The sequence below is a fragment of the Geotrypetes seraphini genome, chromosome 18 (assembly GCF_902459505.1).
Source record: "Geotrypetes seraphini chromosome 18, aGeoSer1.1, whole genome shotgun sequence".
NCBI classification, from domain to species: Eukaryota; Metazoa; Chordata; class Amphibia; order Gymnophiona; family Dermophiidae; genus Geotrypetes; species Geotrypetes seraphini.
In genome coordinates this window covers 9257658-9283942 of record NC_047101.1, presented here as the reverse complement: position 1 = coordinate 9283942, position 26285 = coordinate 9257658, and the positions used below count along the sequence as shown (strand labels likewise).

At 40.0% G+C, this 26285-nt stretch overlaps 1 protein-coding gene across 5 annotated transcripts in view; it reads right to left on the bottom strand.

Annotated features, from left to right (window-relative positions):
* RAPGEF6 (Rap guanine nucleotide exchange factor 6) overlaps positions 1 to 26285 on the bottom strand; it is a 251129-nt gene that overhangs the window by 167459 nt on the left and 57385 nt on the right. For 3 of the 5 annotated variants that reach the window (XM_033926955.1, XM_033926960.1, XM_033926956.1), the window contains exons 5-6: positions 22866 to 22913; positions 599 to 668 (exon numbers count right to left, since the gene is read on the bottom strand). In XM_033926955.1, coding sequence (XP_033782846.1) covers positions 599 to 668; positions 22866 to 22913 — 118 coding nt within the window. The remainder of the gene's footprint in view (positions 1 to 598; positions 669 to 22865; positions 22914 to 26285) is intronic. The other 2 variants (XM_033926957.1, XM_033926959.1) reach the window with 1 other exon arrangement.

The window sequence follows — 26285 nt, the reverse complement described above, 5'->3', positions numbered from 1 at the left end:
TTCTCACTTTTTCACCATTAAAAATCAAGGTGAGATATTTAGTACTGCATGCAGATGTTGCTTATCTCTGGATATGAACAATGAGAAATTGGATCTCTTTTTTTGGGATCTGCCAGGTACTTGTGGCCTGGACTGGCCACCATCAGATGCAAATTCCTGGGCTTGAGGGACCTTGTCTGACTCTACCTGGCTTATCCTGTGTTCTTAAGAAGCCAGAGTTCAAATCCTGCTTCTCCTATTCACGTTCTTTGTGACACTGGGCAAATCACTCAAACCTCTCATGTGTATGCACTACAGATATCCTGAAACCCCAACAACTGAGTTGAAAACCACTAGCCTAAAGCACGATCGGGAAAGGTGGACTAAAAAACCAAGCATTTATAAATAAACAGAAAATTGTGAGTGTTGTGTTAGCCTACTTAAGATATGTGGAAGTAAGGTTCAACAACCAAGTTGCAATATATCTTTGATAAGCTTTTGAGAGCCATCAGCAAGGATTAATTCACGGAAACCCCCAAAATGTGCTATGTAATGAAAAATATAATAAAAGCATCAATTGTATGAAGTATAATTAAGACTGTATCAAATGTATGCTTACCACAATCATTTCAGAAGGTTCTAGCACAATACATTCACAGCCTCTCTTGCCACCAGACTGCTTGCCAAAACTGAAAAAGATGAAAATAAATGACATTTTAGCCATCTGAAAGCTATGAAGCATTGAACTGGCAATGGGACAGCTCAACAGATCAGATGAAAAAAAAACCTGATCTCTCTCATGCTGATTTCCAAACTCATCCTGAAGGCTCCCCAAGAGAGAAGTGAAGCCAAACCAATGGAAAAACAGGGTGAGAGGTAATTAAAGGACAGAATATAAAATAATTATCCCCCCCTTTTACAAAACTGCGCAAGAGGTTTTTAGCACCGGCGTTGAATATTCTGCGCTGATCTGATGGTCAAAGAGTTCCTAGGAGCATTCAGTGTGCCAACCGGTACTAAAAACCTCTTGCGCGGGGAGGGGGGAGATATTTGTATATATGCATTATACAGTTAAAGTACACAAAGTACAATATTGTTAAATGATAACACTTTTCTAGTATCAGAAAGCCAGCTAATAACAAATTATTACTTTTATAATATTAATAAAACATATTTCATTTAGAACATTCTACTGGATGTATTTATTCATTCATTCGCTTTTCTCTACCGTTCTCCCAGGGTTTACATAAATTTATTCAGGTACTCAAGCATTTCCCCCTGTCTGTCCTGGTGGGCTCACAATCTATCTAATGTACCTGGGGCAAGTCTGACAAAGATGGCAAAACATAATATTACAAAGCATGGTAAAAATACAATATGATAAAACATGATATGGTGAGACATCTAGAATTCTGGGTTTCATTCTGGATTCTTCACCCTCATTATCTAATCAAATTAATCATGTTACTAAAAAATGCTTTTTCAGTTTAAAGATGCTTAAAAGAGTACATCATCTTTTTTTTCAGCAACATTTTGCAGTTTTGGTCCAGGCCACTATTTTATCTCAGTTGGACTATGGCAACTCGCTTTACGTTTGTTTAAACAGGAGCACGATACAGGGGTTCAAAGAAGATTTGGATAGGTACCTGGAAGACAAAGGGATTGAGGAGTTCAGATAAGAGTAGAGGTAGATTATAGGGATGGGATTAGAGGTAAGTTACAAAATTAATCAGGGACCATTGTTCAGGCACTAGGCCTGATGGGCCGCCGCGGGAGCAGACCGCTGAGCAAGATGGACCTCTGGTCTGACTCAGTGGGGGCAACTTCTTCTTTCTTTCTTAAGTAAATATAATTTGAGGAGGCTACAACTTATCCAGAATATGGTGGCTAAACTGATATACGGTAAACACAAATATGATCATGTCACACCTTTAATGATTTCCTTCACTCGCCGGTGCTCTGGCTGCCCTCTCCTGTCTCCCCCCGCTAAGAAACGTTTGCGGTTTTTCAGCATTCGTGGGGGTTCCTGGAGCAGAACCCCCATGAATATCAGGGGGGAGTACTGTATTACAAAGCATGGCTAATATAGTATGCCACTCCCCAGGGATCACTAATAAGAGCACCAGGTGGTCCAGCCTCCTAATGCCACAATAAGAAAGAAAAAAATACCCAGCACCTCTTTCCTGAAGGATAGGTTCTTTTAAACCATGCTTTTTGAGGCAACATTGCAAGAGCACATTCCTGTTTGTAATGTTAAAATGTGATGTTCTTTTCAAATGTTTTCTTGGCAGAGGATCAAAGCTGCATTCATCTTACCCTACTGCATGACAGATCCCCAGTGATAATTCAAGGCACTGTGCCTGAATGGCTGATGTCAGACTGCCGTATCTTCTAAAAACACAAATCCCCTCAAATACACTGTGAATTGATCACTACAGAAAGCAGAGTCCCTGTGACATTTAACTGACATCAGCACTGCACCATTTCTGTGCATCAATCAATGGCGTCGTGAGGCATTAGGAATGCTTCGCTACTGCTAAAAACAAAAAGAAGTGGATACGTTAAACTCTTTCTTGTCAAAAGGCTTGATGGCACAAGATCAACAAAAATAGAAGCTGATGTGAAAAGAACCCAATAAGGTTTGTGTTTCGGGATACAGTGCCTTCCTCGGGAGTCCTGTTTCATCACTCACTTCTCTTTCTTCTCTCAAACTGCGTTCTCCTGGATGACATCATGGACAATGATCAGAAGTCAGGATAAACTTGCTGGAAGCGTCCAGCCACCCTCACAGCCTATTATCCAAAAACATCCTCTCTGATTTATTCATTACTTTTGGGTCATAGTCACTCCCCAAGGAATTTCAGCCTCTGGAACATCTTGCTTCTGACTTATTCACTGCCCAAAGGGGTTTTAATCTGTGTGTATGTTCCTCCTGTTGTCCTCTGCACTTAACATACAAAAACTGCATGCTTGCCATTTGTGGAGCTTACACATTGGTTTCATGACTGGCATAAGTGCTGGAATGCTGCCTAACTTTTAAGTGCATATTTAAGTGGATACACTTGTTTTCTATAAAGGAAAGCCGGCGTCTACATTCCTTCGTCTCTGGCCAAGTAAAAATCTTACCATTCCACTTCCTTAAGCCACTGGTGAACCTCTCAGATAAGAGCACCCTCTCCATGTCATGCCATGCTTTATACAAGTCTATCATTTAAAAGGCCATGTCCTCCAGTCCAGCAATTGAGGACAGCTCTGGTTCTGACTAATGGATCTTTGTAAACGTCAAAATGGCTGATACAAACATGCAATGCAATTCATTAAAAGGGAAAGACCCGACAGCTATAAAGCATAAAGACAAACCCTTCCCCACTGTTTTACTTCTCTAAGGTATTGTGATAATATTTTGAAGCCTTATTTGATATACATTGGATCATCATCTAAAAGCCAATAAAATGATGAAAGGAAGACAGACCATTCATTTTTTCCCACAAACCTATATCCCTGACTTATAGCAGGTGACGTCCTTTACTTCAAGCTGGATGAACACACGAGGCAAGAGCACTTGTGATGCTGTTCACATACAGGAATTAATATGGGAAATAAGGCTGAAATTACAACAATGGATCAGGAGATCTGCCTGCTGAGAAAGGAAATTACCTACAAAATCTTAGAAAACCTGTGATGCTAAGCAATACTCCTACCGTGTTTCCCTAAAAATAAGACACTGTCTTATTTTAATTTTGGGCCCAAAAAAGGCACTAGGTCTTATTTTCGGGGAGGTCTTATTTTTTTTTCATGTACAATGATCATCACTCATTTCCTCTCCTCCACCCCAATTCTTCCTATTTCCTTTCTCTCCCTCACATGTGCAGCATCTTTCCTCCCCTCTCACCAATCCCCTTGTGCAGTATCTTTCTATCCCTCCCCCTCCCTCCCATCCCCCTGTGCAGCGGTGGGTAACTGTCTACTGTGACATCAGCCAGAAAATTAGTAAGTTGAGATGGTCTGAAGAACACATATTTCTTATCTTCATATCTTACAATACATTTACATGGAAAACTAAGAAAAAATACTCCCCCTGAGTAACCCCTGATTTCTGAATAAGAAATTGCTTTTTATGATTTTGAGTTTCTCTGCTAACATCTGGGAAAACCTGTATTTTCAGGCCTAGAAACTCCTTAAATTCATTCCTAAAGTACATTCTCATTATCCAGTCCTTGTCTGGTAGTAATGACACAGATAATAGCAGCGTAGCAGGACTTGAGTGAGACACTGTTCTAATGCATAACAGTTAAGGTGTTTCATTTTTATTGTGTTGACAACATATCTATAATAAATGTTCTTCATGGGGCAGGAGCATAGTAAGATTGCTCCTGCCCCACTTCACCACTAGGTAAGGTTCGACGAGGTGAGGATGGGTCAAGATTTAGAAACTCACGACAAACTAAAGTCTCGAGTCCTAAACCCACCAATTTGGAGGGAGAGGTATTAATTGCCAATTATTGGTGCTGATTAAGCCTATTTATTATTCAGTTAAGTTGTGTGCGTACATTGGCTACTCTCACTGATGTATGCACACAGCTTTAGGCACCATTTCTAGAATTTGGGGGTTGCCTCAAATCCAGACCTTTAGTAAAAGGAGCTGTGAGTTTGGACAACTGAGATAAAAATAACTTGTGTTTTGCAGATTTTTACTTACACTTTCAGTAAGCTTAGTTGTAAGACAATCAAATCAGCAAATATTATGTAGAATGTAATGGAGACAGATCATATCACAGTAGAAATCATCAGTTGAAGCAGTTCGATACCAGAGCTTCAAGAGCCTGCCTTATTCAAATCTCCAATGATAGAACATTCTTTATGCAGATTACCTGGTTCTGATTGGACAGAATTTACCTCTCTGCTTTAGTTTAGAAACGTGAACACACACACACTGCAACCGACTATCCACCCACAAGAGTCTGCCTTATTCAAATCTCCAATGATCAGTGGAGTGATCAGTGGAGTGCCACAGGGCTCGGTCTTGGGTCCAATCCTATTTAATATCTATTTAATACCTGGCTCAGGGGCTTCGAGGGAAAATTACATTATTCGCCGATGACGCCAAACTATGCAACATAGTAGGCAACAGCACAGTGCCCGATTATATGACGCAGGATCTACTCTTACTGGATCATTGGTCCTCAACTTGGCAACTAAGTTTTAATGCCAAAAAGTGTAAGGTCATGCACCTTGGAGCAGAAATCCATGTAGAACTTACACCCTAAATGATGAGACCTTAGCAAGAACTGCAGCAGAACGGGACTTGGGAGTAATCATTAGTGAAGACATGAAGACTGCCAATCAAGTGGAGAAAGCTTCATCCAAGGCTAGACAAATGATGGGTTGTATCTGAAGAGGTTTCATCTGCCAGAAGCCCGAAGTTATAATGCCGTTATACAGATCCATGGTGAGACCTTATCTGGAATATTGTGTGCAATTCTGGAGACCACATTATCAAAAATTCTGGAGACCATATTATCAAAAAGTCGGTTCAGCGAATGGCGACCAGGATGGTCTCAGGACTCAAGGATCTCCTGTATGAGGAACGGCTGGGTAAGTTGCAGCTGTACTCACTCGAGGAACGTAGAGAGAGAGGAGACATGATTGAGACGTTCAAATTAGTCACGGGCCGTATTGAGGTAGAAGAGGATATCTTTTTTCTTAAAGGACCTACGGCGACAAGAGGACACCCATTGAAACTCAGGGGTGGGAGATTTCATAGTGACACCAGGAAGTATTTCTTCATCAAAAGGGTGGTTGATCATTGGAACAGTCTTCCACTGCAGATAATTGAGGCCAGCAGTGTGCTGGATTTCAAGAGAAAATGGGATAAGCATGAGGGATCACTTCAAGGAAGAAATTAGGGGGTGGGTAATTAGAGTGGATAGACTTGTTGGGCCGTGGCCCTTTTCTGCCGTCATCTTCTATGTTTCTATTCTTTATGCAGATTACCTGGTTCTGATTAGTCAGAACTTACCTCTCTGCTTTAGTTTCGAAATATGCACACACACACTGCAACCGACTATCCACCCACTCCACACCTGGACTAGCATATGATCTTGTGGGGTTAATAACAAAAAGCTGCTAACCCAGCAAAATGTCTTATCTAGAGGCAAAATCTTCTAATGCTGTGCACTAAAACCCAGAGCCTAGTGAGGAAAGAAAACTGATGCATCAACTAGACCTTATCCATTCCAGGTCTCTAGGTCTAATGTGACTAATTCAGTTCAAATTACTAACATTTCTATAACTGGGCATCAAAGTTAGACACCTAGATGCACAGAGCACTAATTCTGTAACAGCATCTGGGTGCCCAGGTTTGTTATAGAATGCTAGCGTAAATTTGTCTACAATTAGGCATGTCGATAGCAGGCATAAATGTGTACCCCCTTAAAGCAGCACTTTAGCACGTAACTTACAGCATTATGTTAGGTACATACCATGGTTTCCCTGAAAATGTGATTTTAAAGTACCAAATGCACGAAACCCCATGGAACTGTCACAGATGTAAATGACAAAGTCCAAACAGATTTTCAGCTGAAAGAGCAGTTTGAGTATGGACAGGTTATATTATATGAACAATATCTGAAGCACAATCAACATGCATAAAGCTATACAAATGGGTGGACAAGAGGTCCCTATGCTAGAGCACAATACAGGTGAAGTTTGAACTTTGGGTGATTTTTCCCAGCTAAGTTGTGGATAAAGGGAGAGTACTGCATCCAAATCTTGAAGCTCTTAAGCCTGCACCCAATACATTATACGGAAAAAAACTTTTTTACAGTGTTGATTGGAAAAGGTTTTGCTTCCGTATACACTATCAGAGTGAGCTTAGACCACAGATCACGAAGACAACAAGAAAGAGCCCCCACGGCCTGCAAACAGGCTGTGCCTTTATCAGCTCTAAGCAGGTATAGGCATCCAGGGTAATTGCCTCTTACAAGCAGCCTTCTTCTATCTTGATGCTTCAACTAAAGCTTTAAAACTTATTCAAAGACTTGTATTCAGAGGATGCACTGTCACCAGCCTTGTGTAACACAGATAAGTTAGGTGATAATAAAGTGATAGCTGACAGCCTTACTATGCTCTTTGTGACGTTCTTTAGAGTAAGGAACATCTGAAACAGCCAAACCTACGCAATATCCTCTTACAGAAGGATTTAGAAATACCCTGGGCTACCTTGCATTTTACTATTATTCCACTGGAATCTTTAAGCATCCCCAATTGAGACTGAAATTCCTGACACAATCTCTTTAATATCTTGATAAGGTAATCTGTTGGTTTTTTTTACCAAAATAGCACAACCTCAAGAGCATAGGATAACAAGTCCAAGTGTTACTCTTATGGGAGAAAAGACCTCAGTGTCTAATAGGGAAAATCAAAGCAACCCATATAGACAGGCTAGTTGCAAAAATCACTTGCAGCCAGCAGACACATCCTCGGTCCAAAACTCCCAAAAAGTTAAGGACACAATTTCACAGCAAATTTCAACAGTCTTAATTCTAAGTCTCAAAAAGTTTTCAAAAAAACACTTATCTGAAAATTGTTGTCTTCTCAATCAAATTGCAAACACAAGAACGTGATCCTGGAGCTTGGAAGCAGGAGAAAATCACTCCATAGGAGACAAACTCAGAGCATAGCAGCTACTAAATATCACCACTAGCATAATCCAACAGGGTTCCCTGTTTCGCTGGTGCACTTCTTCAGGGATTTGAGCATCGATTCACCCGCTTCAATTTCTGTCTGGACATGTTGATATTTTTTTTACTATAACAGTTTTAATGTGTATTAAAGCTGGTGATTCTACAAAAAATATTTACAGAACTGAAAGTCGGTGAAAAGAAGACAAGGATTTCCAAAGAGCAGTGAAGACTCTCCTTTTCTGTTTCAAACATGTTCACCCATGACTTTGGCCAAGACACTGTTTAATCTTTTGTTGCAGCTTCCTCTTCAAGGCCAAAAAATTTGCACAGATTTTACTTTTTTTTTTTTTTATTTTATCCTTATTAGAATTTCAATATTAATTCACAAAAATAATCTCTTTTTATAAGCAACTCAGTTAACTGGTTTAAATTTAAAATTATGCATGTAAATTTAAGCATGGAATCTGCGCCTAAAATTTACACTCAACACCAAAAAGGGGATACGGAAATGGTAGAGTCATGGACAGACTGGGGGCGTTTCTCAGGTACATACATAATTATAGAGTAAAGAGCATCTGCTCTTAATTTTAGGTGCAAGGTTTTGTAGCATGTTAGTGCAAATGGTTAGGCATGGCTCTTGGGTGTAAGCGTTATTCTGTAAACCAGGCAATGTTTATGCAATAGCACTTCGTGGGGAGGGTTTTAGCGCCGATTTGTAGGCACAACATAGAGAATTCAGTCCTAAAGGCAGTAAAGTTTGCTTATTTATAAGGACAAAAAAATAATGCGAGATTCATTGATTTTTATTTATTAAATTTTCTCAGAACAGTTTACATGAATTTAATCAGATACTCAAGCATTTTTCCCTGTCTGTCCAGGCGGGCTCACAATTCATCTAATGTACCTGGGGCAATGGGGGATTAAGTGACTTGTATCAAAAAATTATATATACAGGAAATAAGAGAAGAAAAAAATCTTTTCAAAAATACCTCTCCTTTGTGTACTTTAAATATAAACTTTATCAGGGATAAATGGCGGTGAAAAATCTTCTTCCCCACCTTGTCTCTAATGTGTTTTAGTGCATATAGTATTTCAAAAAGGGAAGGAGCCTCAGATCCCCGCGCACTGTGAAGTGAATTGCCCAGGGTCACAAGGAGAAGCGTGGGTTTGAACCCACAACCTCAAGAGTGCTGAGGCTTTAGTTTTATCCACTGTACCATACTAGAAATCAAAATGTAGTAAAGGTGAGCAAAGTATAACAATCAAGCCATTGTGACATCACTGGTGAGGTTGGCTCTTAGGCATTGGTGGAATGAGGCATTATGATGTCACAATACCAGCTACCACCTCTGGTTATAAGAGGCTGAAACGTTTCACACTATTTTATTTAATTTTCTATACTGTTCTCTCAGGGGACTCAGAATGGTTTACATGAATTTATTCAGGTACTCAAGCATTTTTCCCTGCCTGTCCCAGTGGGCTCACAATTCATCTAATATATCTGGGGCAATGGGGGATTAAGTGTTTAGCTCTGAGGAAGTTTTTTTATTTTAAAAACTTATCTAAAAATTATAAAATAATTAATTTTATAATTTATAATTTATAATTTGATTATGAAATTATAAAATTGATAGGGAGTTATAAAATTAACAAAAAAACCTAGGGAGGAGGAGGTTTTTGAGCCAATGAGGCAGGCTGGGAGTCTGAGGCTCTTTCCTCCTTTCCTTATGGTATCCTTTGAGCTGGATACAGTATGATAGCATAACATTATATTGAAAGTTAATTCCTTTTAATTAGGGAACAAGTGAATTTATCCCCTAGGTGTTTGGAGTATTGAATTGTTGGTTTCCTTGGAGTTGTGTGATTGTAGAGTGTTTCACTTGGTAATTAGGATTAAGTGATTTTCCCAGGATCACAAGGAGCAGCAAGGTTTGAACCCACAACCTCAGAGCGCTGAAGCTGTAGCTTTAACCACTGCGCCACACTCCTCTTGTTTTAGAGTCAGGCTAAATTGAGCACATTCATGTAATTTTTTATATATTATACATGTATATAGGAAACATGTGAGGTACTGGCCTGCTTACGTCATGCTTCCCTTGAAATCTTTACTTGGCTTTGAGGTAGATTATCTGAAGAAGGATCTTAAGGCAAGATACTTAAACATACTTTTCTCTGAGGCAAATTCAAATGGGATGCTTTCCAAGCCTTTAATCCTCAGCCTTCTCTATCAGAATAATCAACATAATAGATCCCCAAAGCAATACAGTAAAAGCATCATCTCTCTCTTTCCAACTCTTCAAAAAATAGGCTCACATACACTGAATTATACCATACCAACTTGCATAAAAATTAGCAGGTACACACATGCATGAAAGATTATAGGCAAACACTTAATGAAATAAAATTAATAAGCAGATAGAAAGCAAATTTAATTCCAGTGCTGGCCCGGATCTTCTCGCTGACGGCAGAATTGACATCGGGGGTAAGGCTTCTGGGCTGGCGGCATGCAATCACTGCACCCGCCTGGCCTTTCTCTTCCTCTACTTTCGGCGGCAGTGAAGTCCACCAGAAGCAGCAGCGGGTGAGGGGCGGGTGGTGGTCTAAATAAGGTAACCGGGGGGGAGGGGTAATTTGGGTATTTGCTCCATAGGATGCACCCTTTTTTCCACCCACTTTTTTGGGTGGAAAAAGTGCATCTTATGGAGTGAAAAATATGGTACCGCATTTGGAAATCCAAAGCCTACTAACAGTAAAATAATTCTCAGGTTCATACTGTTCTTACTGTTGAAGTCAGTAATATTTCCCATGCCATAGCCAATTGAACCTTTCCCATTTTAAACACCCTAAGTCAGGGGTGTCAAAGTCCCTCCTCGAGGGCCGTAATCCAGTTGGGTTTTCAGGATTTCCCCAATGAATATGCATGAGATCTATTTGCATGCACTGCTTTCATTGTATGCTAATAGATCTCATGCATATTCATTTAGGAAATCCTGAAAACCCGACTGGATTGCGACCCTCAAGGAGGGACTTTGACACCCCTGCCCTAAGCAGTCCCTTCCCCCCCTCCCAATGTAATGCTTAAAAGGAGAGGGAACTACCGCAAATATAACTTGAATTACTACCACATTCTCCAACAACAAAGATGCACCTACCTGCTAAGAAAAGCTACGTTACCTCCATGTTATATCTACACTGTAAACGCTACAATTTAGTCCATCCTATGTCCACTAAGTCTGTATGCTATGTCTTCACTGTAAATGCTGTAACCTAAACTCCCTTTGTCTATACTGTAAAGTCTGTATTTCTCAATAAAGTTTGTCCTACCCATACTATGAATGTACTCTTGTATCCCCGTTTTGTGCTCCTTTGGGAGGAAGGGCTAAATAATTGACTTAATTAATTAATTAAATTTTCTATACCGTTCTCCCAGGGGAGCTCAGAATGATTTCATGAATTTATTCTGGTCCTGAAGCATTTTCCCTGTCTGTCCCAGCAGGCTCATAATTTATCTATTCTAACTACTTTCACCAAATATAATATGCCCATTTAAAGAAAGAGGAAGGGAAAGGGGACTTGCATACTGCCTTTTTGTGGCTTTGGCATTCACTAGAGGATTAAGTGACATACTCAGGGTCACAAGAAGCAGTACTGGGATTTGATCTCACAACCTCTAGGTGCAGAGGCAGCAGCTCAACCAGTGAGCCACAGCCCTTCCTCCTTATCTGGGGCTTTTTTTTTTTTTTTTATTTCCATGGCACCCTAACTTGCCCTGCCCCACTGTGAAGCCTTCTATGCCAAGTTTTTGAAATCCTTCACAAGGCTTCATTTCCTATTTCTGAGAAATTCTAACAGTTCAGATTTCCATGAAACAGAAAGCAACTAAAGCAGCTGTATCAGATGAGATTCTTCAGAGTATTAATCTGCCTACTCATACTACTGCAACTAATCATTTCTATAAAGCTACTAGATATACACAGTACTGTACACATTATATGCAGGTACTTTCTCTGTCCCTAGTGGGGTCACAATCCAAATTTTTGTTATCTGGAGCAACGGAGGATTAAGTAACTTGCCTGAGGTCACAAGGAGCTGCACTGGGAACTGAACCCAGTTACCCAGGATCTCAGTCCAATGCACTAACCACTGGGTTACTCTTCCATTGCCTTCCCCTTTAGTCTTACTCTTAAATTTCCTTTCTGCTTCATGTGGATGCATTTCATTTCTTGCATATGTGCTCTTATTTTTGGTTAAATACAAGGATATGTACTGACCACACTTGCTGCTTTTATGAACCCCTTTTCCCAATTTCACTCTCTCATTCTAGAGCCTGCTTGAAATTCTAATGGGGCTGCATTCACTCTGTAGCCCTTCAATCTCTTTTATCTCCTCCCTTATGCTCCCTCCCATGAACTTCATTCATCAGGTAAGTCCCTCTTAGCCATACTCTTCTCCTCTACTGACAACTCCAAACTCCGTCTGCACCGTATGCCTGGGACAGGCTGCCAGAGACAACAATCATACTTCTTCTCTAGCAGTATTCAAATCCAAGCTAAAGTCCACTTTTTTGAAGCTGCTTTCAACTCTTAACTCTCAATCACTGTCAGATAGCTATACCCATTGTATTATTCCTTCTGCCAGAACTCCCCATTCTGAAATGTCCTATTTGTCCAAATTAGGATTGTAAACTCTTTTGAGCAGGGACCGTCTATTGAATATTAAATATACAGCGCTGCGTATGCCTTTCAGCACTATAGAAAAGATAAGTACTGTAGTAGGGTCCGCAGAACAGCTGCCCAATCCATTTAAGGTTCATAGCAATGGAAGTAGTTAAACAGAAGGTGCTCAAAGAACAACCATTAACACTGGCTTAATGTGTGCTTAATTTTTTTTTTTTTTTTTTAAATCAGAGGGAAAATGTTATTGTCTGAGCTGAGCAATCACCCAACTGGGTTTGCAAGATTTCCACAATGAATATGCATGAGCTCTCTTTACATACTATGAAAGCAGTACATGCAAAGTTATTTTATTTTATTTATTTAAAAACACTTTTATCCTGCATATAAAATCTATGCAGGTTACAAAAGTATATGCACCAATCAGTAAACAAACATAAAACACAATTTCTTAAACATCGCTAGAATCGTATTTAACATGACATAACTTTATTTTTCTATACCACTTCAGTCAAAAGAATTCTAGGCAGTTTACACAAAAGAGAAAAACTGGACAATCAGCGAAATACAAAATGGTAATAGTAATACAGCATATTAACTAAAAAGAAAGTAAAAAAAATTTAAGTTAATACAGTAACATTATTATACTGAGAATAAAATCTCAAATTAAGAGATAAATTTATCAAATAATACTGTCTTGATTTCTTTTCAAAAGGCGCCGTAGGACAGCATGGCTCCGCTAATAAAGTTACCCAACCAGGACTGTTTGCTTGCTTGAAATGCAAGTATCCTGTCTAAAAAAGACCTAAATTTACAGCCTAAAATCTTCGGGTATGCAAATAAGTTACAATTCCTGGTTATCCTCACGGGGTTATATAGCACAAAATGAGATAAGAAGTAGGTAGGGGCCAATCCCCAAACCAATGCAATGATCGACAATAGGGACTGATATGATCGCTTTTCTTCAGCCCAAATATCAGGCAAACGGCCGTATTCTGCACCCAAATAAACAATATTACAGTAGTCCAATATAGATAATACCAATGCCTGCACCAACAATCTAAAAGATAGCAAGAGAGCAAGACTAATGATTTAACAGCTCAATTGAACAGATCTCCAATTCCAAAAGCTTTCTGAAAAATATAAGCCTTCAACGACTTGCAAAAGAACAGCAGCACCAGAATCTGACAAATATTAATAGGTCCAGCAACACTAGAAATTCTCAAACATATTATAGTTTTGGCAACAGACTTCAATGAAGGAGTTCCCAACAAATGTTGCGACTCCAACCTAAGAGATCGAGAGGGCATGTATGTAGACACCAAAGCACTGATTGCCTTTGGCAGAACGTCTTGAATGGCTTTAAACACTAGTACCAGGATCTTGAATGGAATTCTCCAAGATACAAGTTTCAAGTTTTTATTTAAATTTTTTATACCTCTCAATCGAACTTCTGACAATAAAAAAGTTTTACAGCATTCAATAACAATATCACAGGTTAAACAACAATATAACAGGTTAAAACTTGACAAAAACTAACAACTGGGGGAGTAAGTGAAACAAAAAGACTCAAACTAAGACAAACGGGAACAGGAGGAAAAATATAATATTCAAAGAAAAGAGAACAAAAAAGGGACAAATGATAGGAAGGCATGTATGTTCCAACGGTAAGGATTTCGCCCTGATAAGGGCAGTTTAAATATCAAAAGCATCTTGAAATAGGAAAGTTTTTAGCTTAGTTTTGAAATGGGGTAGAGATGCTTCTTGGCGAAGATAGTTAGGGATGGAGTTCCAAAGAGAAGGTGCAGTCACAACAAAATTGTTATGATATAATTGTATTAATGTGCTTTTTTAGGAGGGAATTGTTAGGAGGTTTTGAGTCATAGAATGGAGGGCTTTTGATAAACAGTAAGGTATGAGAAGGCTGTTGATGAATTCAGGTTGATTACTTGAACGGGTTTTAAATGTAAATAGAAGGATTTTATAACTAATTCTGTATTCAACTGGTAGCCAATGTGCTTTGCGAAGAAGGTGGGAAAACATGATCGTATATTTTAGCATTCAATATAATTTTTATTACAGCGTTCTGCACGATTTGAAGGCGCCTAATTTCTTTTTTTGTTATGCCTTTAAAAAGGGTGTTGCAATAATCTATGCAGGAGAATACTAGACAGTAAATTAGAGTGTTTAAGGAGGAAAGTTCCAGGAGTTTGGCTAGAGATCTGATCATTCTTAGTCAATGGAAACAACGCTGAACTACAGTACTGATGTGACGTGATGATGGCCAATAATGGAGTTACATGCTCATAACGAGAAATGCCACCAATTACTCTCACCGCTTATTGTAGGAATCTTTGCAAACTTAGCTGGATTGTAGCCCTCCAGGACCTCGGTTGCCCACTCCTGAAATGTCATACAATTTGCTCCCCTACAAATGCCACTTTAAAGTTTGCTTTGAAAACCAGCCACCTTAGCAGTAGGTTACAGAGAAGCCACATCTGATTAATCAGTGCAGTGTAATGTGACCTGATGTTCTCTGCTAGCAAGCTACATGTTTATTTATTTGGGGAGGGGGTTTATTTTATTTTATAACCTGCAGCTTCCTCCTGTTCCTTTTGTTTCCAGCACAGCAGGAAGGCTTCAAGTCTTCCTTCACAACTACCCAAGGATGTTTCCCTTATTTTATAGCCCCTCAGTCACTTTAATGACATTCCTCATCCTCATCTTCTGGCCATACATCAACAACGGTCCTTCTGGAACTCTGCAATAACAGGCCCTAAAACCAGTCACTAGGTGTCACCATTGCACAATGACCGACTCACTCCCCAGTAAATCATGTGTGCAGCACTGCCACTGGGCCACCAGGTCCTGCATATATTTGTTCATTTTTATGCACTGTAAAACAATTCATCATCCCACACTAGTAAACAAAACTGAAAAAAGCAGACCCCTCTCCCGCATTTCCTTTTCAAACCTATTAGATGTTCTGCTCAACAATGACATAGGTTACAAAATGACCTTTTTTTTTTACTAGAGGAAGTCAGTGCTGCAGAACCCATCATGCCAGTGATTAAAGAGGATGGTGACCTGAATTTATAAACAATCCATGTTCAAACATCAAAAAACTTTTTTGAGGTTGTTTTTAAACTCCTAGTCCGCACTCGCTTGCAAAACGCCCATGCCCGAGAAACTTTCTAATCCCCTACTTGTCCTGTTTGATTAGACTGTAAGCTCTACTGAGCAGAGACTGTCTCTTGAATGTTTTAATGTACAACGCTGCATACGTCTAGCAGCACTATAAAAATAAGTAGTTGTAGTAAAACAAAATAAGGAAATAGATCATTTAAGAGATGAGTGCATTAGACTCCAGAAGGAGCAAATTAGAAAATGCAGACCTAGTGTGACACAATGGTGTGCTTCCCTTTCCTCCCCTGACTATATTAGAGAAGAAAAAAATGGAGGATCAATTCAAAAGCAAACTAAAATGCTACTTATTTAGAGATGCCTTCAATCTACCTCAATTAATAGTCAGGTTTGCTAGCTTTTCCTTCAAATTTTTCATTTCCATTTCCCATCCATACTGTTTTTTTCTTAAGTTTCTTCCTGTCCTATTATAAAAATGTATTTCTCCCCCTTTCGTCTCGGATCATGTAAATTGCGTTTGAGTTATTTTTATTATTTATTAATTCCCTTTTATTCCTTGTACATTGCTTAGGATTTGGATAGGCGATTTATCAAACTTTAATAAAAACTTGAAACTTTTCTGGTCCATAAATATGACAGCAGAAGTGGGGTTAAGCAGGCCCTGTTAAGTTGCACAGGGTTGTTCGTGAACACTCTTTACCCATGTCTAATGTGGCCATTTTTTTTTTTCCTCAAAATGGGACAGGACCCCCCACCCCCCGTTCAAAACGTTAAATATAGTGCAAAATATAGACAGCAGATATAAATTCTCAAAACTGACACATTTTGATCACTAAATTGAAAATAAAATCATTTTTCCTACCTTTGTTGCTGGTGATTTAATGAGTCTCTGGTTGTACTTCCTTCTGACTGTGCATCCTTTCTTTCATTTCTTTGTCTTTTTTTCTCTCCCCCTGCTCCCCCTTTCATTGTCTTTCTTTCTCTCTCCCTGCCCCCTTTCTTTCTTTGTCTTTCTTTCTCTCTTCCTGCCCCCCCCCCCAGCCATCGACTTCTCCAAGCCACCACCGCCAACACAACAACAGGTCAGGTGTGTGCAATAACTGTACAACCCCCCCCCCCCCTGACATCAGAGAGGAAGTTCTGGACCAGCAAGGCCAGCCAGCCTCTCCGACTTCAGAATTTTCTTTGGGGGATGGGAAATTTATGTTTGTTCTTTGTTTTATATGTTAAGCAACTAAAGGGTGATCAGAATAATATGTATGTAGCAAATGTGTAAACCGCATAATTCTATGCAGTATATAAATTGTTAAATATTGTATGTGTCTGCATTTTATAAGCCTCCTAGGAATAGGCGGATGAGAAATTTTTTAAATATATTAATTAACAGACAACAGGACAAGTAGGGGCTGCACCTCTAGCTCCTGAAATAATACAAGACCCTAGTGCTTAGGATATTTTTCTCCCCTTTAACTGTGATCATAAAAGAACTACAGAAGCCTGAAACCTTTCCTTCCCCTTTTCAAAAAAATACTCATATTTAAATTGTTGTTGTAACAATGCATTTCTTCATAAATCTCCTGGCCTTCTGGAATTTTTCTTTTTAAATTTCACTGTGTGAGAACAAATATTTGACTAAATTTACACAGGAAGAACAAACAATTCTAGACAGACTGCGCACCACCACCATGTGGTCAATGGATAAAACAGCAACAACAGTGACAAAAATTTCCCAATCAGTGTATGTAAAACGCAAGACAGAATTACACAAAAATGATTGAAAAGTCACCGACGCGAGAGCAGGAAGGCAAGTTTTCAACAATGAAACGCGTCATCTTAGCTCCGCGGAAACTAAGAAACTGAGGGACCGCACGCCTATGTCGGGTGGGAAGGCACTCACGCATGCGCGGTGTGGGCTAATCGCGAACTTTCTAAAACTTAAAGATGTGATTCACTTTTCAAGTGTCCGTACCGAGGCTCCGTCGGTGACGTCACCCATGTGTGAGAATACGCTGCCTGCTTGTTCTAGGATAAAAAAATAAAATCTGAGCTTTGCTGCAATCAAAGAACTTTGCTAATTTTCTATCACTCAATAACTATTACACACACACAATGAAATCCTTTCCTAGCACTGCCAAAGCCATTATTGAGTCAGAACGGTTAACATGAGGCTGGCACAGTGGCATAAATTCCACTCAAGCAGCTTCTACCACACAACAGAGATCCAGGGAAAGAATGGAACCACTTAAAGCTGTTTCCATATTTTCTGAAGTGGATCTCTCCCCCTACTCTAGGGCTCTTAATCTGAACTTACATAAAACATATGAATAGCCTTACTGGGTCAGACCAATGGTTCATCAAGCCCAGTAGCTCGTTCTCATGGAGGCAAATCCAGGTCCCTAGTACTTGGCTAAAACCCAATGAGTAGCAACATTCCATACAGATTCCCAAAGAATAGCAAGACTCTGGAATCCCAAAGAGCAACAAGACTCTAGAACCCCAAATAGTATGAACATTCCACGCTACCGATCCAGGGCAAGCCAGTGGGTGGAAGAGTCCACAGCTTTTGCATCAAAACCCAAAACAAAAATAGAAGAAAAGCAATAATGTCATATGTTTTTTTCTACTTCCTTTTTCATCAGCTCAGCCAGCGTTATCCATAGTTTTAACATTGAGGTTTCTTTATTCTGCGTTTGTGGCCCAATCATTCCCTCCAGTAATTAGCAGAATGAAACACACACCACCACTACCACCACCAATAACATTTCTCCTTTCTCTGGCTAACGTATGCTGAATTTTTGAGTTGCTAATGGTTGTTTTCTTTGGGCACCGCTGGACCCACCAGTGACGCCACTGACATCTTAGCTCAAAACTCACTCCAGCCAGGGAGAACATGGCCAGAACCACAGACGACTGTGCCATACTCAATGAAACAGCAGAAGGCTGAAGGAGCTGAACTCAAGCCACAAACCAGTTCTTGACTGAAGTAGAAAGAAATTACTCACAAATATATAACTACAAGACTTGTACCTTAGGTAACATACACATTTTATACATATGTATAAAATACCAGTTCTTAACCCATCACTTTGGGGGCCCATCCCAAGATCACTCAGTTTATTTATTAGATACTCCCCCGTTCTATGTAAGGGTGCTTAATTTACATGTCAACTGTGCATATAATTTTATAAAATACTGCCATCTTACAGATGCTCATGGCAATAGAGCATCTAAACAATATTCTGTAATCGCACACTAGACTGCCATAGCACATACATATCTTGATGTATTTTTTTACCACCTATTGTTTCTCCCCCTCCTGTTAGTCTTTCTTGGTTTTGTGACCCCCTCACCACTGCAAATGTTATTAGTTGTATGTGGAGATTATTTACTTTTTTTATATGTCATTTTAATCATTGTAAACAGTCTAGATAAAATTACTGATAGACGGTATATCAAAAGAACAATAAACTTGAAATTACATGCCACTTTCACGCGTAAGAGGACCGAGACTTGGGTGTGATGATCTTAAGGTGGCCAAAAAGGGTTGAAAAAGCAAGGGTAAAAAGATAGAAGGATGCTAGGGTGCATAGGGAGAGGTTTAGCCAGTAGGAAAAAGGAGATATTGATGCCCCTGTATAAGACTCTCACGAGACTAATTTAGAATATTGTGTATAATTCTGGAGGCCGCACCATCAAAAAAAGATATAAAAAGGATGGACTCGGTCCAGAGGAAGGCTACTAAAATGGCAAATGGTCTTCGTCATAAGGCATATGGGCACAGACTTAAAGATCTCAATCTGTATACGCTGGAGGAAAGGCGGGAGAGGAGAGATATGATAGAGATGTTTAAATACCTACGTAATTTAAATGTGCATGAGTCGAGTCTCTTTCATTTGAAAGGAAACTCTGCAATGAGAGGGCATAGGATGAAGTTAACATATGATAGGCTCCAGAATAATCTAATGAAATACATTTTACAGAAAGGGTGGTAGATGCATGGAACAGTCTCCCAGAAGAGGTGGTGGAGACAGAGACTGTGTCTGACTTCAACAGGGCCTAGGATAGGCACGTGGAATCTCTCGGAGAAAGAGATAATGGTTACTGTGGATGGGCAGACTAGATGAGCCATTTGGCCTTTAACTGCCATCATGTTTCTATGATTATTCTTTCCAAAAATACTAGGACTAGGGGGCATGTGCGGCGGCAGCGAAAAAGGCAAACAGAATGCTTGGAATGATTAAGAAGGGGATCATGAACAGATCAGAGAAGGTTATCATGCCGCTGTACCGGGCCATGGTACGCCCTCACCTGGAATACTGCGTCCAGCACTGGTCGCTGTACTTGAAGAAGGACACAGTACTACTTGAAAGGGTCCAGAGAAGAGCGACTAAAATGGTTAAGGGGCTGGAGGAGTTGTCGTACAGTGAGAGATTAGAGAAACTGGGCCTCTTTTCCCTTGAAAAGAGGAGACAGAGGGGACATGATTGAAATCTTCAAGATAATGAAGGGAATAGACTTAGTAGATAAAGACAGGTTGTTCACCCTCTCCAAGGTAGGGAGAACGAGAGGGCATTCACTAAAGTTAAAAGGGGATAGATTCCGTACAAACGTAAGGAAGTTCTTTTTCACCCAGAGAGTGGTGGAAAACAAACGCTCTTCTGGAGGCTATCATAGGGGAAAATACCATCCAGGGATTCAAGACAAAGTTAGACGAGTTCCTGCGGAACTGGAATGTACGCAGGGAGGGATAGTCTCGGTTAGGGCGCTGGTCTTTGACCTAGGGGCCACCGCGGGAGCAGACTGCTGGGCACGATGGACCACTGGTCTGACCCAGCAGCGGCAATTCTTATGTTCTTATGTTAATGAAGCTACTAAAAATATTTCTTCACACAATATGTAATTAAATTCTGGAATTTGTTACCAGAGAATGTGGTAAAATCAGTTAGTTTAAAAAAGGTTCGAATAATTTCCTAAAATTAGTCCATAGGCCATTATTGAGATGACTTGGGGAAATCCACCACTTATTCCTAGGACAAACAGCATAAAATGCACAGTTACATACTGTAACAGATGTTATCTGGGGACAGCAGGCAGATATTCTCACATGTGGGTGACATCCCTCCCACCTCCCCTGGTGGAACTGAGGAACCGCGAGCTGATGTAGGGCAGGTAGGCATTCATGCTTGCTCGGTGTGGGCAGTCTCAAAGCTTTGCAAAACTTATAGCGACAGTGCACTTTTCACTATTCATACTGGACTCCGTGGATGATGTCACCCACATTGTGAGAATATGCCGGCTGCTAGTCCTAGGATAACCTGCTTTACTACTTGGGATCTAGCTAGGTACTTGGGACCTGGGTTGGCCATTGTTGGAAACAGGATACTGGGCTTGATGGACCTTTGGTCTGTCCCAGTATGGTAATTCTTATGTTCTTATGTGAGCCAAGTCTAGGACAATCAAGCCATTGTGACATCAATGATGAGTTTGGCTCTTAGCCATTGGTGGAATGAGGCATTATGACGTCACAATCTCAGCTCTGGAATGTTGCTACTCTGGGTTTCTGCCAGAAAACAGGATACTGGGCTTGATGGACTTTCGGTCTATCCCAGTATGGCAATTCTTAAGTTTTTATTTTTTCTGTTGTTGGTAATTTGATTTTGTCCATCTTTCTTTGCTGCTCTCTCTTGCTGTCAAAGAATGTTTTCGTACAGTTCAGCTTATCTATTGCATTTTTAAAGAATTTCTGATACCAAGTTGCAAAGGCAGGATGAACGTGGCAAGGAATTTTTTTATAGATTTGCTAGTTGCCTTTTGTCAGAAACACAAGGTATTTTTGCCTGCCCTGCTGAAAAGAGTAAAAAATCTTCCAAACAACACTTAATGTCAGCCTGTGGCAATCACAGTGTCTCACATTTAAATGTTCTGAGCTTGCTCATTAACTGAGAACAGGAAATGATATGTTGGGTTCTACAGAATTAAATCTGGAATTCCCTGAGCCACTATTAAAGGCAGAAACTGATTTGATGGCTTTTCCACCTACGCTGCAAAGGCGCATGCTTTGCTCGCCCTTCTTGCTGGGTATCTCGGCCTTCTGTTATATCTGTGCAACATTTACATGACTTAACACTGCGAAAACAGAAATTTGAAAAACAAAACGTTCTGTTCTTGGGCTGTAGTCAAAGAATACCATACATAGACCCTGGGACATGCTTTGTAATGATGATCACTCCTGGACAGGAAGGGATGGGAAAGGAAGGGAATCTAATTATTAGATTCTTTTTTGATTGACAAAAACAGCTCTGAGCATCTGCTGGTGCAATGAACAGACTGTCTTCTGCCTAGCGTCAGAAGGTCCTGCCGTTAATCTGTCTCTTCTCCACCAAGAGCTGCTTGTACCATAAATAAGAGCTATAGATCACTCTGTCACTAATACAAGTGTTTTGATAAAGTAACACATTCCAACTCTAAACAGTTGGTTTGTTTTACTAGTTTCATCAACAGTAGACATCCATTTGCACCCAGGTTCCCAACAAAGCCGGTGACAAGGCCTATGTCTCTGTATCATTTCTAATATTATGTAAACTGCAATGATTCCTAGCTGACATTTGTGGGATACAAGAATCAATATGGTATGGTATGTTATTCTTGTAAATTTTTCAGGAAATCTATCACAGGGTGACAGCAGAGAGATAAGAGATTAGCATTTTCCCAGAATACATACACCGAGATAATCATGTTACTCATTAATTGTTGCCTTATAAAAACATTTTCTGCCAAGTCAGTATAATGGCTAATGCAGGGGTCGGCAACCTGAGGCTGGCAAACCACATGCGGCTCTTCTTGCATGTTTCTCTGGCTTTCTAGGCCCCGACCCTTTAATCTCCCTCCCAATCCCATGATCCCCCCTCCCCCCCGGGCCTACCGATGTATCTGCTGGTCCAGTGAGAGTCTCTGTGGCAAAAGCGCGACCCTCACGCTCATGCTTCCTCACGGCTGCCTTCTAAAATAGCTGCCGTGACCTCTCGCAGCTGCTTGCGGCATTTCCTGTAGTATCGCAAGCAGCTGCAAGAGGTCGCAGTAGCCATTTTAGGAGGCAGGAGGGCCGTGTTCCTGTCACAAAGACTCCTGCTGGACCAGCAGGTACTTCAGTAGGCTGGGAGGGATCGTGGGGTTGGGAGGGAGATAAAAAGAGAGTACTGGCCTGGAGAGGAGCGAAAACCTTGGTTATGCTTGGGAGGATGGGAACGAGACAGTAGGGTTGAGAGGTGCAGAGACCTGCAAGGGGGTGTAGAGAAGAGAAGCTACAACATGCGTTAACACTTTTACTGACACCAAATCATCTCATCACAAAGGGAAGATATGAGAGAGACGTTTAAATACCTACGTGATATAAATGTGCTTGAGTTGAGTCTCTTTCATTTGAAAGGAAGCTCTGTAATGAGAGGGCATAGGATGAAGTTAAGAGGCGTTAGGCTCAGGAGTAATCTAAGGAAATACTTTTTTTTACAGAAAGGGTGGTAGATGCGTGGAACAGTCTCCCGGTAGAGATGGTGGAGACAGACTGTGTCTGAATTCAAGAAAGCCTGGGACAGACATGTGGGATCTCTTAGAGAGAGGAAGAAATAATGGTTACTGTGGATGGACAGACTGGATGGGCCATTTGGCCTTTATCTGCCTTTATTTGGCCTTTATTTGTCTGCCTTTATTTTGCCTTTATCATGTTACAATTGTTTCTATAACCATAAAGTTCTATAACATCACAATGCAGGTGTAAAGAGCCTTAGAGGAGATAATGGATGCTGTGAATCAGTCATTTGACCTTTATCTGCCGTCATGTTTCTATTACTTCTCCTCTTATCCTGCAGGCAACAAACTGCACTGTTACAGAATTGATAGCAGCAGTTGAATAGGACGGTTGAATTTCTCTTCCCATTCTTATTTCTCTTTCCTTTTCTCTGCCCTAACTCCCGTGACACACTTTTCATTGGTGTTCTGCTGACTGAATTTTAATCTTTTTTACATCTGTTTTGAGATTACGGTGCTACTTCATTTGCTCTGAAGTGGGCTTTCTGAATGAAACTCTTATCACATTCTGAATATTGAGATGGTTTCCCTCCTGTATGTATCATTATGCTTTCTGAGTTTACTTGTTCAGTCCCCTGAAAAAGGCATTCCAGATAGCCGAAACTGGGATCCTAGTTGGGACTTTTACTCTGTGGTTTCATCAAGTAAATGTACTAGGACTTTTGTACTAATAAATGCACCTTTTAGTTGTTTTATGACATCTTGCTTGCCTTTCTTTGTTTAACCTATATTGAGGCAAGTCTTCTTCCTTTTTCTCGTCTGTTTATTTCTCAGCTTGAACAAGACCTAAGAGAGGAAAGAGAGACTTGCAGACACAAGAGGGTGCTCTCTCCACTGTAATTTGTGGTGTTCGGTAAGGAAAAAAATAAAAACCCAGCACTACTTTCTCCCTCAGTTTGCACACTGAGTATCATTCAGTGCATTAAGGAGGAAATTTTATAATGCGTGGGAGGAGGCGCCCAGTTTAAAGCACCTATGTTAAAGCCATTTTACTTGTCTTTATAAAATACTAATATGAGTGGCAGCTGCAGACATTTACACAAGCCTCAGAGCAGATGTAAATGTCTATCAATATATTCAAGGAAATTTATATTTTATAATTTGTGTGTAATTGCTTGCTCTTCCCAAACTCCACCCCATACATGCCCTTGAGCTAAGTATGCATCATCATTTTAAAGAACACACAAAAATGCTACCAAAGTGGATGTGTACTTTACCACTTAAAAAGTACACACCCAAAAATTACCCTGCACAGGGGTGAAGGTTCTTCTGCATGCAAATGCTGTTTTAGATACTTAAAAGGCCTTCTACAAAACTGTGATGTTATACACACACAAATACAATGTATAGTGTGTGCACTTTTAAATGGACCATGCACGGGCATTCTCAGGGGTACAGTTTATATGGCGTAGAAATAGAGCTGTGATGCACCTGCACTTTATACATGTAGAGCATACATATGCATTGATATCTACTCTGATGAAAGTGTAAATTTGTGTGCACATTGGCACACTACTTAAGATTGTTCCTTGAGCGTATTTTATAAAAGGCATATAGGCACCTTTATAAAATGTAGATAAATAAGCCCTTTCTTTATTATTACATTATTACAATTCTTATATCCTACTACTTCGTTAATTAGGTTCAGTGCAGGTTACACACAAGATGCTCTGGATAATACCAGGGAGATACAATAATATATATTAAGACCTTAAGAATAGCCTTACTAGGTCAGACCAATGGTCCATCAAGCACAGTAGCCAATCCCCAAAGAGTAGCAACATTCCATGCTACTAATCCAGGGCAAGCATTGGCTTCCCCCGTATCTTTCTCAATAACAGACTATGGATTTTTCCTCCAGGAAATTGTCCAAACCTTTCTTAAAACCAGCTATGCTATCTGCTCTTACCACAGCCTCTGGCAATGCATTCCAGAGCTTCACTATTCTGAGTGAAAAAATATTTCTTCCTATTGGTTTTAAAAGTATTTCTCTGTAACTTCATCAAGTGTCCCCTAGTCTTTGTAATTTTTGACAGAGTGAAAAATCGATCCACTTGTACCCATTCTACTCCACTCAGGATTTTGTAGACTTCAATCATATCACCCCCCTCAGCCGTCTCTTTTCCAAGCTGAAGAGACCTAATCTTTTTAGTCTTTCATCATACGAGAGGAGTTCCATCTCCTTTATAATCTTGGTCGCTCTTCTTTGAACTTTTTCTAGTGCCACTATATCTTTCTTGAGATAAGGAGACCAGAACTGAATGCAATACTCCAGGTTAGGTCACACCATGGAGCAATACAGGGGCATTATAACATTCTTAGTCTTGTTAACCATTCCTTTTTTAAAATAATTCCTAGCATCCTATTTGCTTTTTTGGCTGCCGTCACACATTGAGTGGAAGGTTTCATCATATTGTCTATGATGACATCCAGATCCTTTTCTTGGGTGCTAACCCCCAAGGTGAACCCTAACATCCAGTAACTGTGATTTGGGTTTATCCACATTAAATTTCATCTGCCACTTGGATGCCCAGTCTTCCAATTTCCTAAAGTCTGCCTTCAATTTTTCACAATTTGCATGCTTTTTAACAACTTTGAACAGTTTAGTGTCATCTGCAAATTTAATCACCTCACTCGGCGTTCCAATTTCCAGATCACTTATAAACAAGTTAAATAGCACCAGTCCCAGTACAGATTCCTGCGGTACCCTTTATCTTCACTATCTGCTAAAATCCTCAAAACACCACCCACACACCTTTACTAATCAAACATTTATAAAATAAAAAGGTTTATAGCACCTTTTTAAAAACACTATTATCAGATACAACACAAACAGCAGCTAACAATGCGTTCTAAATCCCGGCCCCTTGATATGATATATGGACAGAAAGAAAATTCTCTCAGGATTTAATTTTTGATGGACTAGGGAAGCCTAACATCATTTCATTTTGGAGACATTTATTGTCCCCTGATAAATGTTTGCATCATAGACTTTTATGCATTCTGGGCCAAACCATATAAAAATTTAAATATAATCATGCGAAGTTTAAATTTCATCCGTGCCTCCACTGACAGCCAATGTAACCTAACCAAAAGAGGACTAATACTTTTAGCAAACACATTTACTTATTAAACTGGCATCTTTGAGTTAGGGGGTAACTGAAATCTTGAAGGACTACAAATCGGTCAAGCTTTCAGAACAAACCTAATGAATTTTAAT